We start from the raw sequence: 18926 nt of genomic DNA, 5'->3' as shown, positions 1-18926 counted from the left end.
CACTACCTTATCATATGTGTTTATATTAACAAGTACTCTCACTACCTTATCATATGTGTTTATATTAACAAGTACTCTCACTACCTTATCATGTGTGTTTATATTAACAATTACTCTCACTACCTTATCATATGTGTTTATATTAACAATTACTCTCACTACCTTATCATACATGTTTATATTAACAAGTACTCTCACTACCTTATCATATGTGTTTATATTAACAAGTACTCTCACTCCCTTATCATATGTGTTTATATTAACAAGTACTCTCACTACCTTATCATACGTGTTTATATTAACAGGTACTCTCACTCCCTTATCATATGTGTTTATATTAACAAGTACTCTCACTACCTTATCATATGTGTTTATATTAACAAGTACTCTCACTACCTTATCATATGTGTTTATATTAACAAGTACTCTCACTACCTTATCATACGTGTTTATATTAACAGGTACTCTCACTCCCTTATCATATGTGTTTATATTAACAAGTACTTTCACTACCTTATCATACGTGTTTATATTAACAAGTACTCTCACTCCCTTATCATATGTGTTTATATTAACAATTACTCTCACTACCTTATCATATGTGTTTATATTAACAAGTACTCTCACTACCTTATCATATGTGTTTATATTAACAAGTACTCTCACTACCTTATCATATGTGTTTATATTAACAAGTACTCTCACTACCTTATCATGTGTGTTTATATTAACAAGTACTCTCACTACCTTATCATATGTGTTTATATTAACAAGTACTCTCGCTCCCTTATCATGTGTGTTTATATTAACAAGTACTCTCACTCCCTTATCATATGTGTTTATATTAACAAGTACTCTCACTCCTTTATCATACGTGTTTATATTAACAAGTACTCTCGCTCCCTTATCATATGTGTTTATATTAACAAGTACTCTCACTCCCTTATCATACGTGTTTATATTAACAAGTACTCTCGCTCCCTTATCATATGTGTTTATATTAACAAGTACTCTCACTCCCTTATCATACGTGTTTATATTAACAAGTACTCTCGCTCCCTTATCATGTGTGTTTATATTAACAAGTACTCTCACTCCCTTATCATACGTGTTTATATTAACAAGTACTCTCGCTCCCTTATCATATGTGTTTATATTAACAAGTACTCTCACTACCTTATCATACGTGTTTATATTAACAAGTACTCTCGCTCCCTTATCATATGTGTTTATATTAACAATTACTCTCACTACCTTATCATATGTGTTTATATTAACAAGTACTCTCACTACCTTATCATATGTGTTTATATTAACAATTACCCTCACTACCTTATCATGTGTGTTTATATTAACAAGTACTCTCGCTACCTTATCATATGTGTTTATATTAACAAGTACTCTCACTACCTTATCATGTGTGTTTATATTAACAAGTACTCTCACTACCTTATCATATGTGTTTATATTAACAATTACTCTCACTACCTTATCATGTGTGTTTATATTAACAAGTACTCTCACTCCCTTATCATACGTGTTTATATTAACAATTACTCTCACTACCTTATCATATGTGTTTATATTAACAAGTACTCTCACTACCTTATCATATGTGTTTATATTAACAAGTACTCTCACTACCTTATCATATGTGTTTATATTAACAAGTACTCTCGCTCCCTTATCATATGTGTTTATATTAACAAGTACTCTCCCTACCTTATCATATGTGTTTATATTAACAAGTACTCTCACTACCTTATCATATGTGTTTATATTAACAAGTACTCTCACTACCTTATCATACGTGTTTATATTAACAAGTACTCTCACTACCTTATCATATGTGTTTATATTAACAAGTACTCTCACTACCTTATCATGTGTGTTTATATTAACAAGTACTCTCACTACCTTATCATACGTGTTTATATTAACAAGTACTCTCACTACCTTATCATATGTGTTTATATTAACAAGTACTCTCACTACCTTATCATATGTGTTTATATTAACAATTACTCTCACTACCTTATCATATGTGTTTATATTAACAATTACTCTCACTACCTTATCATATGTGTTTATATTAACAATTACTCTCACTACCTTATCATATGTGTTTATATTAACAATTACTCTCACTACCTTATCATATGTGTTTATATTAACAATTACTCTCACTACCTTATCATACGTGTTTATATTAACAACTGCTCTCACTACCTTATCATATGTGTTTATATTAACAATTACTCTCACTCCCTTATCATACGTGTTTATATTAACAATTACTCTCACTACCTTATCATATGTGTTTATATTAACAATTACTCTCACTCCCTTATCATACGTGTTTATATTAACAAGTACTCTCACTACCTTATCATACGTGTTTATATTAACAATTACTCTCACTCCCTTATCATACGTGTTTATATTAACAAGTACTCTCACTACCTTATCATATGTGTTTATATTAACAATTACTCTCACTCCCTTATCATACGTGTTTATATTAACAATTACTCTCACTACCTTATCATATGTGTTTATATTAACAATTACTCTCACTCCCTTATCATACGTGTTTATATTAACAAGTACTCTCACTACCTTATCATATGTGTTTATATTAACAAGTACTCTCACTACCTTATCATACGTGTTTATATTAACAAGTACTCTCACTACCTTATCATATGTGTTTATATTAACAATTACTCTCACTACCTTATCATATGTGTTTATATTAACAATTACTCTCACTACCTTATCATATGTGTTTATATTAACAAGTACTCTCGCTCCCTTATCATATGTGTTTATATTAACAAGTACTCTCACTACCTTATCATGTGTGTTTATATTAACAAGTACTCTCACTACCTTATCATACGTGTTTATATTAACAAGTACTCTCACTACCTTATCATATGTGTTTATATTAACAATTACTCTCACTACCTTATCATGTGTGTTTATATTAACAAGTACTCTCACTCCCTTATCATACGTGTTTATATTAACAATTACTCTCACTACCTTATCATATGTGTTTATATTAACAAGTACTCTCACTACCTTATCATATGTGTTTATATTAACAATTACTCTCACTACCTTATCATATGTGTTTATATTAACAAGTACTCTCACTACCTTATCATATGTGTTTATATTAACAAGTACTCTCACTACCTTATCATATGTGTTTATATTAACAAGTACTCTCACTACCTTATCATACGTGTTTATATTAACAAGTACTCTCACTACCTTATCATACGTGTTTATATTAACAAGTACTCTCACTACCTTATCATATGTGTTTATATTAACAACTGCTCTCACTACCTTATCATATGTGTTTATATTAACAAGTACTCTCACTACCTTATCATATGTGTTTATATTAACAAGTACTCTCACTACCTTATCATATGTGTTTATATTAACAAGTACTCTCGCTCCCTTATCATATGTGTTTATATTAACAAGTACTCTCACTACCTTATCATATGTGTTTATATTAACAAGTACTCTCACTACCTTATCATACGTGTTTATATTAACAAGTACTCTCACTACCTTATCATACGTGTTTATATTAACAGGTACTCTCACTACCTTATGTGTGTTTTAGGTCGAGGATCTCTTCTATAATGTAGCTACACGTAGACGAACTCTCAAAAACCCTTCAGATGAGTACAGCAGAATTGTAGACGTAGTTAGCAGGTAGTATGGCTGCCTGACTATAGGTTGTCATAGGTGCAGTGCAGTATGTTATGTACATCCTGCACGAAACAAAAAGCTTGCAGTATTTTTTAGTTTACATTACTAATAAAACATTATAATTATATATATCTGTATGGCTCAGCTTTGGTTTCAATGCTCTCAAACTTTGACACTCTAATGCTGGGAGATTAGCTCTAGACTCAAATCTTCATCTAGGAACTTGAAATATTTACACCACTAAACTGAGGATAACTCAAACACACCTCTGAACTATGAATTGGCTGTATGTCTCACCAGATGTAATTGTTGGTTGGCTCTCAAGTTGTGGTTTCTTAGCTATTTGATTGTAACTTGATCATAAAAGTTAATTACTTACAATTGAACTTAAGGTGTGTCATGGTAATCTATCACAAGTCACCTTGTCTATGTAATGTATTACATACAACCCTGTCTATGAAATGTATCACATATCACCTTGTCTATGTAATACTTTTCATAGACAGAGTTTTATGTAATGTATTACATACAACCCTGTCTATGAAATGTATCACATATCACCTTGTATGGCGCCTTACAGTGCCTCGCCTTGCGCGTTCACAACTCGAGTTGCCGTGTTGTACAACTCGGCCTGGGTTTTTGATGAACTCGAGTTGCGTTACGCAAAACTAACACGGGTTCGTAAAGAAAGCAAAGTGAGTAATTGGGGTGTCTCATTTACAGAAATTTAATAATAATAATTTAAATATGTATACATATTTAAATTATATATATTGGCGAGATTTGCGCATATTCATTTCTATAAATTTAAAGAGACAAAAACAATTGTAGAATGTAAAAAGTCAATTGAAAGTCAATAGTCAATTACATTGAAAGTCAATAGTTATAATTAGAGAGGAACACAAAATTCCAAAATTGTATTCAAAATGGCTTAAATTAATGAGTTTTAAGTGAGCGCCTCTTACGTTTTAACAGCACTTTTTGAATGATAACATCAGTTTTGCTACGTTATTTCGAATTTTGTGTTCCTTTCTAATTAAAACTATTGATTTCTAATGTGATGATGTAAGTTTTGGTTACTAAAACTCAATTACTAAAGCCAATCATGAGCCAAAATTTTACTGCCGTATGTAAACCTGTTTGAGAAAAAGAAATTCGCAGCCAGCCGGGCAACTTCTTTTTCAAATAAAAAAAGAGTCATCTCTCTAGAATCTGACAAGAAACTGAATGAACACCGAAAATGAACATAGAAATTATTTCAACGGCGTTTAATGATGCACCAAAATAAATTCCATATATAGAAAATATTGCTAGAGAAAATAAAATGATGAGATGTTCTCAAGCCGAGTTGTTGAACTCGAGTTGCTGTTGAAAGAACTCGGCTTGGGTTTTGATGAACTCGAGTTGTGCAACTCGAGTTGTACAACTCGAGTTATATTTACAAACTCGAGTTGTACAACTCGAGTTGTGCAACTCGAGTTGTACAACTCGAGTTGCAAACTCGGCACAGTATAATTCTAATAATTCGCTATTAGCTCTAGTTTTACAGTACATACATAGTTTAATTTCTATTAGCTAACGGGTGCCTATTGATATACCATTGTTAACATAACCAGATCTACGGTTATTCTACCATAATACCAATATATTGCACCTTACTTTTGAAAAGTCGTGTTGCGCGTTCACAACTCGAGTTGTGCAACTCGAGTTGATCAACTCGAGTTGCGAACACGCAACGCGAGGCACTGTAAGGCGCCATAACCTTGTCTATGTAATACTTTTCATAGACAGAGTTTTATGTAATGTATTACATACAACCCTGTTTATGAAATGTATCACATATCACCTTGTCTATGTAATACTTTTCATAGACAGAGTTTTATGTAATGTATTACATACAACCCTGTTTATGAAATGTATCACCTATCACCTTGTCTATGTAATACTTTTCATAGACAGAGTTTTATGTAATGTATTTCATACAACCCTGTTTATGAAATGTATTACATATCACCTTGTCTATGTAATCTATTACATATCACCTTGTCTGTGTAGTATTTAGATAGCACCTTTTCGATGTAATATATTACATATCGCTCTCTTTAGGTAATGTGTTACATATCACCATGCCTATGTAATTTATTACATATCAGCCTGTATGTGTAATGCATTACGTATCACCCCGTCTTTGTAATATGTTGCATATCACCCCGTCTATGGAATCTATTGTCAATGTATTATATTTCACCTTGTCTATACATTATATTACTTACCACTTCATCTATACAAAATATTACATATTGCCTTATCTATGTAATTTATTATATATCATCTTGCCTATGTAATCTATTACGTATCACCCTGTCTATATAATATGTTACATATCACCATTTCTTTGTAATATATTACATGTCACTTTGTCTATATGATGTATTACATATCACCTTGTCTATGTAGTACATTAAATATCAACCTGTCTATGTAGAACATTACATATCACCCTGTCTATGTAGTATGTTACATATCACCCTGTCTATGTAGTATATTACATATCACCCTGTCTATGTAGTACGTTACATAACACCTTGTCTATGTAGAACGTTACATATCACCCTGTCTATGTAGCACGTTACATAACACCCTGTCTATGTAGTCCGTTACATATCACCTTGTCTATTTAGTATGTTAGTTATCACCCTGTTTATGTAGTATGTATCATAACACCTTGTCTATGTAGAACGTTACATATTACCCAGTCTATGTGGAACGTTACATAGCACCCTGTCTATGTAGTACGTTACATTTCACCTTGTCTATGTAGTATGTTACATATCACCCTGTCTATGTAGAATGTTACATAACACCCTGTATGTAGTACCTTACATACCACCCTGTCTATGTAGTACGTTATCTATCACCCTGTCTACGTAGAATGTTACATATCACCCTGTCTATGTAGAACGTTACATATCATCTTGTCTATGTAGTACATTACATATCACCCTGTCTATGTAGTACATTACATATCACCCTGTCTATGTAGTACGTTACATATCACCCTGCCTGGTTAATGTTATTCATTTAGGAGTTTAATATCTCCAGCCTTCCATTTGGAGCAAATTAAACCATTCCACGTTGACGAATATTGTTGGCCTTAAAACAACTGTCACAGTTATTTATCCCCTCTAGTATTATATCTTATCTGATCACCTTGGAATGTATGCTTTAGGTATGCTGTTCATAATTCTGCTGTTGGATTTTCTCTGAAGAAACATGGCACACCATCAGCGGACGTAAAGACCTCTCCAAATGCTTCCATTACTGACAATATCAGGATTATCTACAGCGCTGCCATTGCCAAGTGTGTGGGATTTTCACATGTGTTCAAATTTTGATTTTTATTGGGCTATATAAAAATTATTTTGGTTTCACACAAGTCGTACTTACTTGCAAAGTCGTTAACTCTGGCTGATGCTCTTGGAGGTGGTATTGTTATTTGTGCACCGAGGTACAACACATAACTGCCTTTGGTACGCACTACATACTCACAATACTGCTACATGTTGGCATCAATATTGCACACAAGCCAAGGTGTTACATAAAGGCTGTAGTGTTGTATATCTGCTGCTACAATATTCACAGGTATTTGAAGATATTTCTTTTGTTACAGGTGAAAACTTTTATGAATTGGCTCCTCGCTGCCATCTCTTTTCTTCTTGAACTTTTGTTAGCATCCTTCTAATTACACTCATCACTAAACCTCCTCCCCTTACAGGCTAACTGTAACTAATTGCTCAGAAAAATTACAATGATCTCTACTAGTTAGTTTTCTGTCTACTAGAGAGCTGCTAGAAGTAGAAGATGAGGATAAGAGACTTGGGATGAAGGTCAAAGGTTACATCACTAATGCTAACTACTCTATGAAGAAGGGCATATTTCTCTTGTTTATAAATGGTATGTGACACTATGGTGGGTATGTGACACTATGGTGAGTATGTGACACTATGGTGAGTTTGTGACACTGGTGAGTATGCAACACTATGGTGAGTATGTGACACTATTGTGAGTTTGTGACACTATGGTGAGTATTTGACGCTATGATGAGTATGTGACACTTTGGCGAGTATGTGACACTGTGATGAGTATGTGACATTATCGTGAGTATGTGACACTATGGTGAATATGTGACACTGGTGAGTATGTGGCAGCATGGTGAGTATGTGACACTATGATGAGTATGGGACACTGTTGAGTATGTGACACTATGGTGAGTATGTGACACTATGGTGAGTATGTGACACTGTGATGAGTATGCGACACTATGGTGAGTTTCTGACACTATGGTGAGTATGTGACACTGTGATGAGTATGTGACATTTTGGTGAATATGTGACACTGTGATGAGTATGTGACATCGTATGTGACACTATGATGAGTATGTGACACTGATGAGTATGTGACTAGAGTTGCCCCGATTTTGGTTACGGTATCGGCGCCGATATGGGTGTCAAGTATCTGAATCGGTATCGGCCGATCTTTTCTTAAAAAATCTGAACCTTCCGATATTTTTTACAGATCAACCATTTAGCAGAAAACTGTATTTTAGCCTGCTATACTAATAAAAAATCATCAGCTGTAAGCTTCTTACTTTTACTTAATGAATTTCAGGCCTGCCACACAATTTACTTCATGTCTATAGCCTGATCAACACAACGAAGGAAACTTTTTAGCCAGAACGTAAACAAAAAGTGTGGTATTTTCCAATTACAGCGATAGGATTTATTGCAGGCAATCACGAACAAGATAATAAAAATGGGAGACAAGAACGCAGTGTAATATTTCTATTTACTAGCATTACGAAAGTAATTTAAACAGTCAACGCATAAAGTTATCTATCACTCTCTTGATCCTGACGATACAATGGATCGTTTGTATTGTACAAAAAATGGTAACCCCAGTGGCGTATCGGTATGTAGCCTGTCCTCCAACATCTGTGGCAAGTGAATCCCCCCTTCAGTACGCTTGGCTACATTGATAATGATGGAAGAAAGAGACATCTTACTGAGATAGTTGAATCACTAACGGTAATTAAAAGAAACATTGATTTGCTCTAAACTTGTACAGGCGCAGCAGTTCATCCAACAATAGAAGAGGGACTTCGTTATCACAGATAGAACTGTACCACTAACAGTAATTACCTTTATTTACAAATTACAAGAAACATGGACTGTTTTGTTACTACATGCACGGTATGTCAGTTTGTGAATATGTATATACATTTTTTCCATAAATGCAAACAAATAAATACAATAATATTCATGTTTTCTTTGCATTATGTTTGTATTTGCATAATAAAATGAACAACTATCTATGCAACACAAAAGATCTGAATCGGATTATTTTTCAATTGGGATCGGTATATCGGATCGGTATCTGAATCGGCTGGTGAATTTAGAATCGGGGCATCTCTACATGTGACATTGTGGTCAATATGTGACACTATGGTGAGTATGTGACACTATGATGAGTATGTGACACTTTATTGAGTATGTGACACTGTGATGAGTATGTGATACTATGGTGAGTCTGTGACACTATGATGAATATGTGACACTATGGTGAGTATGTGACACTATGATCACTAACCTGTTTGGTTACTGTATAATCCATAATATTCTTATCGGTATGATAAGTCAGTGTTTCACCAATATATACCTGTAGAACGGTTGGTAGAGTGCTCCCAGCTTTACAAGGCTATTGATACTGTCTACTCAACATATCTGCCTAAAGGGTCCTCCCCATTTCTTTACCTCAGGTAAACTGCCTGTTCAAGTATCCTCCATCTGGCTCAACATTTTGCCCAATTATAAGAACTTTTTTAATAGTTGCGAGAGCAGTTTGTGTGTACGTAGGTAAGTTGTCAATAGTTGTGTCTAGGGCGTTTAACCCAGCATGCAGTTTAATCAAAGTAAAATGACCTAATAATCTATGGGCAACTTACATAGAAACTAGATTTGGAAAGTGAACATCGCTAGACCAGCTTGTTGCTTGAAGATCGTGTAGGTGGAGGTCATTCACAGGAATTGTTCAAGCTGCATGATTTTGCTGCAGCATTTTCGATACTATTGAAAAGATGAATAAGCAAGTCAAATTAGACTGTTGTTTTTAGAAACAGCAAATATTGTAATAGGATGTTTCTTGTACTAAATGAATGAACTTATAGACTACGGTCAATATAAAGCCTGCTTCTGCCATTTCTACGATAGCTTTTCCTTCCACTATTTAATGTTAACTTTATATTTAATATTAAAGTTAATATTTAATATCAACAGTCTAACCAAGTACCAGATTAGCAAATGAGTATCACACTAACCATTTTATGATTGTTCCACGCTTTTCATTCTGTACTGCTATTGGTCAAGGTTTAATACTTTTGATGCTATTGGTCAAAGCTTAATACCTTAAAATGCCATTGGTCATTGTTCGGAGCCTTACAAAGCCGTTGGCCGGTTAAAGTTTGCTATTATTCCTCATCAGTGCCAACCTTCAGTCGTGTTAAGATAAAACCAGTTTGCATTTTGTATTACAAAAACCTTATATTTTATTTATTTGTACACATAGCTTGCAGATAGCTTCACAGAACATAGATGTCAATGTGCACCCAACCAAGTATGAGGTGCATTTTCTTCATGAGGAGCAGGTTATAGAGAGAATCCAGAAATGTGTTGAGCAGCGCCTTCTCGGTTGCAACTCTTCTAGAACGTTCTACACTCAGGTAACCTGCCATTTTATATATATATATATAAATAAAATCAATAAAACAGACTATAACTTTAGATAAAACACTTGATTACTATTAGTTTCATGCTTAGTAAGAGCATTCTTCTGAAGATTGCTCTTACCAAGCATGAAACTAATAGTAATAAAGTGTTTTATCTAAAGTTATAGTCTGTTTTATTGATTTTAACTTGTTCTGAATTTATCATTGCGCACTCCGCTCGGATCTTACGCTTTTACTTATGTATATATATATATACATTGTGTATATATATATGTATATATATATATTCATATAAGTTTGAGAGAAACTGGCACTGCACATCAGGTTGTTCTGGATTCATAGCAGTTGTCTGCATTGGCTGGGTGTTTTCTCTACACATTTTATAGGTGGTTTCTGTCAAATTATCTCTAATGTTAACTGGAATATGTATTTTATGAATATACAGCCTCATTCCTTCCACTCCACTCTATTTAGCTCATGCACTAATCGATTCACATAACATACCACTTTATTCACATAAAACACCACTTTATTTACATAACACACCACTTTATTTACATACATGTACCACGCCACTTTATTCACATACCACACCACTTTATTCACATACCACACCACTTTATTCACATACCACACCACTTTATTCACATACCACACCACTTTATTCACATACCACACCACTTTATTCACATACCACACCACTTTATTTACATACTACAACACTTTATTCACATACATGTACCACGCCACTTTATTCACATACCACACTACTTTGTTTACATAACACGCCACTTTATTTCCATAATGCACAACTTTATTCATATAACGCACCACTTTATTCACATAACACACCACTTTTTTCAAATAGCGCACCACTTTATTCGCATAACACACCAATATTCAAATAACGCACCACTTTATTCAAATACCACATCACTTTATTTATATAACACACCACTTTATTCAAATAACACACTACTTTACTCATATAACGCACCACTATATTTACATAACACACCACTTTATTCAAATAACACACCACTTTATTCAAATTATTCACCATTTAATTCAGATAACACTCCATTTTATTCACATAATATTTTATTATTCAGATCCCACCATTTTATTGAGATCATGTCACATTATTGAGATGGTAAAATATATGAATAATACTCTTCCTATACTTCATTTGTAGACAATTATTTATTCAGATCATGCCATTTAGATCAGCAATTACAGTTGAATAATTATTATTGAAATGAAGCCAGGTGTTTCCTTGGCTTTTATTTGCTTGAAAAACATTTCTTTCATTGAGAACAAAATGATGAAACTCTCCACTAGCTCTCGGCTACTAGTACTACCACTACTAGTACTAAGTATTACTACTCATTTCTACTACTAGCTACTACTACTACTACTAACTACTACTACTGTTAACTACTAGCTACTACTACTACTACTAACTACTACTACTGTTAACTACTAGCTACTACTACTACTACTAACTACTACTACTGTTAACTACTACTACTGCTAACTACTACTACTGCTAACTACTACCACTGCTAACTACTACTAACTACTGCTAACTACTACTACTGCTAACTACTATTAACTACTACTAGTATCATAGAGAGTTATACAACCTTATGTCGACTAGAATTATTATATGCATCTATGATATGATTAAATATCCAATAAGGGCATCTCTCCTCAAGTTACCATGGACATATAGTAGAGGTTACACAGGGTTATGTGAAGGGTGATAACTTACACACAGCAACAATCTGAAGTGATATAAAACAGTTGAGATGCTTCCAGAGATACAGAAGTATAATACTACAGTGTTAATTACTCTGATTTGATTGTAGTCTCTGATCACACTGCCTAAGGCTGGTCAGGTAGATAACCCTTCAACAAACAGCCAAACTGAAGAAAAGGCTACCGGTAGTTCGGAAACAAGGGAATATGCTTATAACATCGTAAGGACAGACCACACAGAGAGAAAGTTGGATGAATACCTTCAGAAACCTGTCAGCTCTTTAAGTCCTGATGTGGTAGAATGTCAGCCGATAGCAGATGATGCAGGTGGTGCACAGGTTGCATCCAGTGAAGGGTAAGGAACTGAGATGAATGTTATAGCATTATATCATGTCTTTGATTTGTCCTGTGCTAGTGGGATGTTCTGCATTGAGTATGATGTGACTCCATCCAGCCGTAGAGTACCTTCATATTATGTTAAAATAGGCTGGATAACAATACTCCTGTGATGCTAATAATCACAGAATGTTTGCATTGATGTCACCCTCTTTTTTGTGGCTTCATTTCGAAACCTTAGGTTTGGACTATGTCGGGCCAACATAACTAAAACATTACGCCAATTTCTGCTGAAATTAGTTTTTTAGCTGTCGATATTATAAGAGGCCGACAGACGAATAGCAAATCTTATAGATGTAGAAATATTTTGGCATGTTCAGTCATACAATTCGCAAAATTGTTTTCTATGTTTTTAGTATTTCCTAAATCAAATATCTTATAAAGTCCTGATTAAATTCTGTCGATTTGAAATTCTAAGTGTTTCAAACCGACTGTCGTGCATCTATTATTGTGATATACGCTACCATTACATTTGCTATTTCATTTCCTGTACTTCTCATGAAAACACCATCGAGAATGGAAAAACTCATTTTCAGTTATACAGTGATAGCAGTTGATCTGGGATGTGATTTATTACATAAAATCCCCAATTCTAGCTACAAATAATTACTTATGTTTGTTCATCATAGTGGCTGTCTGTCATCTTCGTTCTATATCTACTACAGTAATATATTGAGATACGAGCTTAACCAGCAGTGTTCGATATAACAACAGTTTTGTAGAGTTGTCCTACCATTAATAAAATAATGGAAAGCTTTTGCCTAGTCGAGAAAGAGTAATCTCTTAGATACACAATCATTCTAAGGTTTACAACGAATCATGTGACCTCGGGGCCACTGTTATTTAGTTATTTCTAAATTTGAAGTAACTTGTTGCACAGACCTCAACTGTCAAGCTGGAAACATCATAACATGTCAATTTTTAGTCTGGGTCCCAAGCTCGCATGTCAATTCACTTAAATCTCAAATCCTTTCCCTATATAAGATAACTAAATACAAATTACTCCGTTCTCACCCTCTGAAAAATCACCTAAAGCAGGATATTAGAATGTAAAAACATGTTTTTATTTGTTCTAATTTATCACCTATGCTCACAAAGTAACAAATACAATTCTAGTAGCTATGATCTGCTATAAAATGTGATATTTTAATGTGCAGTACGTTTGAAGTTCTTACCTTCAAGACAGATGGTAGTGGCTAATGACGATGTGAGAGAGACTTGACAGCACCACGTTTGGTACGCTACATTTTTGTGACACCACATAATATAACATAAACTTTAAATTTAACTAAAATCAATTTAGCTTACTCTGCACACACTTAGAAATATGCTCTAATTTTACACAAAACTTAATTCTAATTTTGTTTTCATTTTTACTATCTTCTTTGGCTTGACTTTCTACTATCTTCTGCCTCACTTTCACCTTCACTTTTAGTCGACTTTCTACTATCTTCTGCCTCACTTTCACCTTCACTTTTAGTCGACTTTCTACTATCTTCTGCCTCACTTTCACCTTCACTTTTAGTCGACTTTCCACTATCTTCTGCCTCACTTTCACCTTCACTTTTAGTCGACTTTCCACTATCTTCTGCCTCACTTTCACCTTCACTTTTAGTCGACTTTCCACTATCTTCTGCCTCACTTTCACCTTCACTTTTAGTCGGCTTTTTCATTCGATTCAACGAGAAACATGTTGTTCTCTTACGTGCCCTTTCGTATACTCGACCACCTCGCGGCAGAATGGGAGCCGTCTCGTCTGCTCGTGTGTCAAATCTTTGCACATCTCAAGGCAAATTTGCTCAGAATTTTCTTCGCATCTCAAATTTCTCTAACGATAGGGCAGTCATATCTCAGGGTATTACTCTACAGAGATTGGCTCAGATTAGGCTGATGTTTGGTCAATTCTCCACTGAAAGAACAATATTTTTTATCTCTTCAACTATATATTTTCATTACTATGTAATCAACTAGCAGAAATAGGATCTATAGTTTTATGTCTTACGAACTTTCGAACTTACAGACTAGGTTGTTGTGATGTCAATGTTGAGCGGCTTCATGTTTTAAGTTTTACATTAAATGGCCAAACCGGGGATGGCATGTCAACCCCTGCACGCTTTCACACTTCTCCTAGCTAGTTGGTTTCTCTATAGCTCAAAACACAGTTACGGACTGACCCAGTTATTGACTTCTAGTCCACTGCTCCTAAATCGTTTCTATCGCTTGAGTTAATGACTTCCTTGACCTAAAACAATACCTGTGTATTGTTCTCTATTGGATGAATTTTTGCTTATAAAAGGATTTTCTTTGTTCTTTTTTTTGGATTCTATCCTGTAATCTCCACGTTCATGTAGTAAGAGGGGTATGGAGGAGAAGAGACTTCCCTCAGTGTCAGCTACGGGTTCTAGACACAAGGTGACTCTCACCAGTGTTCTCTCTCTGCAGAGGGAATCAGAGGCATCTGCTCACCATCGTAAGTGGTTTGTATGCTTATGTGATACCGTCTCATTCCTGTATGTACATATAGATATACATACAGTAGATGCTCCTATAATGTATACCTCCTATAATGTAATTCCAGATAACCGAAAAATTTATGGATTGTTTTTGCTTCGTATTACGTAAAAAATTCCATACAACGTTAAGTGTCGAGTAAGGGCAACTTCTCAAATTAGATTTGAATGGTAACTATCTCATCGCACTTGCAAAAGAAAAAACGGCATGCGAATAGCGTTTTATCTATTACTAGCTGGGCTACCCGGTGTTGTCCAGGTATTAAAAATCAGTTTACAAACAATGAGAGTTGCCTGCCACTTGCTATTAGCCTAGTACATTGCCAATGGAAAATTTGAGTAAGCTTTCTAATAAGAGCTACCGCTTCTCATGACGTTGCGTCATTACTTTGCGTTGTGACAGAGAGTGGTAGCGTATTTGCACCCATATAGCGACATATATCGCCTCATGAATCCAACAAGCTTGTTTGGCTTAATTGTTAAGGTATCGGACTGATGAACCGGAGGGTCCAAGGTTAAATCTTCTGCGATACGGACTCGTTATTCCAGGATTTTATTGGCTATAGCTAAAACTATACACATAACCACACTCAAACTTTGAGAAATATATACCCTACAGGATGAAAATATTCAATGGATTTAATAATTCATGAGTTCGTGTACAGTCAAATCCGCGAATTATTAAAATCCGTGAATAATTATCTTTATTTTTAAGACAAGAGAGAATAACCACTACATCAAATTAAAAACTAGCCGATAGGCAGAGTTAGTAAACATAGCTGAGCTCCGAACTCTTAAAATTCACGCCGGGGCTTCAAGTTAAGCCCATTGCCAATACATCACACTTCTTTACAAAAATTTTTAAGGTTGTCACAAGTTATTCGGATTTCGGCACGTCATCTTCACCAAAAAGAAATCTCCTGCAGATATTTACGTTTAAAAAAACTCATAACTTACCACAAATTGTTGGTTCACCGACAGCCTCCAAATCGATGAAAATTCATGAAAACCTCTGGATGCTGCCAAAATTTAATACCGTAGCTTTGCATGATTGACATAAAATTCTTAGCTAAACAGAAACCTAAACACGTGGTATATGCACCTGAAGATTTTACTCTATTGCTAACTGCTTTCATGGATTAATTTATTTGCGAATGTGTTCATCCACGAATAATTTGGTCCACGAATATGCTTGGAGAGACAATTTTCGCGAAATTAAACTCCGCGAATCCTTTCATTCTGTAGGGTATATAGACGTGCTTTTAGCGTTTTTTTGAAACAGTTCTTTTGTAGATACATACGTACTACCAAAACTATAGTTTTCATTCGATTCATTGAGCTGCCAGGGTTGCTTGTTATTATTGTATACATCTTTACGCTCTCATTGTGTATCAGCGTGACACATTTGCTAGCTTGATGTTGGGATTTTGTGTCAAAAGTGAGGTCATCATGGGTATCAAACCCATGGCCTTTTGCGCGTGAAGTTACAGATGTGATAACCACTACACCACATGGCCTCTACAAGCTCGTGTGAGGCACGAGCTTGTAGAGGCCATGTGGAGGCTGGTAGAGTCTACCAATATGAATGTCATGAGTTGGAGTATTGCTGAAAGTTATCTTTTATCTTAACCTTGGCTCCTAGATACGGATAGACACAAACAGGTAAACACCGCTCTTACACTATTTAGTAAAATGTATTTTTGTTTTGTGTTATGGTAGATGTATAAAATATTTGTTACTAGTTTTGCTTTCCAGAATAGATTTTGTTAACTAAAAAAAATTAACAAACCATTGTAAATGGATGTCAAATATGTGCGTTTCCCATCGTCATATTGTTAAACTACCAGTAAATAAAACCAGTGAAGTTAATCAGAAAAAGGACAAATGTTGTCGATGCAAACTAATAATATTACAGTTACGATACAGTCAACAAATTGAAAAAGTTAGGTTTTAGTTTTTTTTCTTTTTGCATGACCAAAAGGGTGAGTTTGAACAGATCTTTGAACGGATTAGGCAATTTACATATATTTTACTGTTTGTATAACGTAAAATCCCTATAACGTAAATGTTCCTTGGATAGATTATTTACGTTGTAGGAGCATCTACTGTATGTCTATATACTAGCCAAATGCCACAACAATATGCTAAAACGTAGATACAAAAGATATATAGGTATAAGATATATACATATAGATATATAGGTATAAGATATATACATATAGATATATAGGTATAAGATATATACATATAGATATATAGGTATAAGATATATACATGTAGATATATAGGTATAAGATATATACATATAGATGTATAGGTATAAGATATATACATATAGATATATAGGTATAAGATATATACATATAGATATATAGGTATAAGATATATACATGTAGATATATAGGTATAAGATATATACATATAGATGTATAGGTATAAGATATATACATATAAATATATAGGTATAAGATATATACTTATAGATATATAGGTATAAGATATATAGATATATAGGTATAAGATATATACATATAGACTTATAGGTATAAGACATAGACATATAGGTATAAGATATATACATATAGACTTATAGGTATAAGATATAGACATATAGGTATAAGATATATACATATAGACATATAGGTATAAGATATATACATACAGGTGTTAATTACCTAAAAGCACCATTGATTTGTAGGATTGAAGTTAGCCAGCGATGTAGTTATTATTCATGTACAATGAGATGAAAATTATCAATTTATGTGCTTGAAAGTTAAGTCTTAAAATTGCTCAAAAGAGTTTTGATAGCGGGTCTACATGTTGAAACAAGTTTACATCTTATGTTTAAAGTAGTAAAATTCCTCATTTAGACATACGGTAAGATACATTGTGCCTGTAGTCTTACTATATGTTATTGCTTCTCTCACTACGCGCCATGTCCATATATGCTTACTTAGCTCAGTGCTTGATCTTTCGCACTCATTTATTGATATTGTCTGACTAATAAAGTCTATATATGGTATATATAAACCATAAGTCTGGTATTAATACTGACTGTTATATCAGTTGGTGTAGTGATGATTATATCAGTTAGTATAGTGACTAGTATATCAGTTAGTATAGTGACTAGTATATTAGTTAGTATAGTGACTAGTATATCAGTTGGTGTAGTGACTAGTATATTCCCGCAACCAAACACGAGCGAAGCGATTGTTTGAGAGCTTTATTATAAATGCATATGCGCACACAACTCCCGAAATATTATCCGTCAATGGCCGTTACCAAACCCTTGTACCGAAATCCCATCAAAAAATTTAACCATTTTTGTGTAGAGTCGTTTAAGTATAATAATAATACAAAATACATATAAACCTATTTAAATATGTTACCAAGTCTTTGAAAAGTTGATGCAATATCCTAAAACTAACCCATCTGATCGGATTACACATAAATAGACAGATTAATTTGGCCAAAAATCGCTATAAAAACTTGACAAGCCTTTTTTAATCAAAATTAAAAAAGCCAACGAAATGCCGAGAAGGCCGCGCGACAGAGAGTAAAACCATTAAGTCGTGCACATTTCACGAGAGAAACTTGCACATTTCACCAGTCTATAGCATTGTAGAATTGCCGAAGGTTTCTGTAACTAACGTAGAAGTACTGAAAAGTATCCGTTTCTTTTTGCCGATTCTACCGGACTCTGACATTTTGGACACTTATAATGAGTACTTTGGTATTTC

The 18926-nt window shown here is 34.1% G+C and overlaps 1 protein-coding gene across 1 annotated transcript in view; it reads left to right on the top strand.

Moving 5' to 3' along the window:
- Window positions 1-18926, top strand: part of LOC137386800 (DNA mismatch repair protein Mlh1-like) — a 52830-nt gene that overhangs the window by 25365 nt on the left and 8539 nt on the right. Inside the window, exons 5-11 of the mRNA XM_068072948.1 lie at window positions 3650-3741; window positions 6968-7099; window positions 7580-7692; window positions 9460-9553; window positions 10360-10513; window positions 12391-12635; window positions 15028-15146. Coding sequence (XP_067929049.1) covers window positions 3650-3741; window positions 6968-7099; window positions 7580-7692; window positions 9460-9553; window positions 10360-10513; window positions 12391-12635; window positions 15028-15146 — 949 coding nt within the window. The remainder of the gene's footprint in view (window positions 1-3649; window positions 3742-6967; window positions 7100-7579; window positions 7693-9459; window positions 9554-10359; window positions 10514-12390; window positions 12636-15027; window positions 15147-18926) is intronic.

The sequence above is a fragment of the Watersipora subatra genome, chromosome 2 (genome assembly GCF_963576615.1).
Source record: "Watersipora subatra chromosome 2, tzWatSuba1.1, whole genome shotgun sequence".
NCBI lineage: Eukaryota > Metazoa > Bryozoa > Gymnolaemata > Cheilostomatida > Watersiporidae > Watersipora > Watersipora subatra.
Note: the sequence above shows the minus strand (reverse complement) of the source record. Positions and strands in the feature narration are given on the sequence as shown.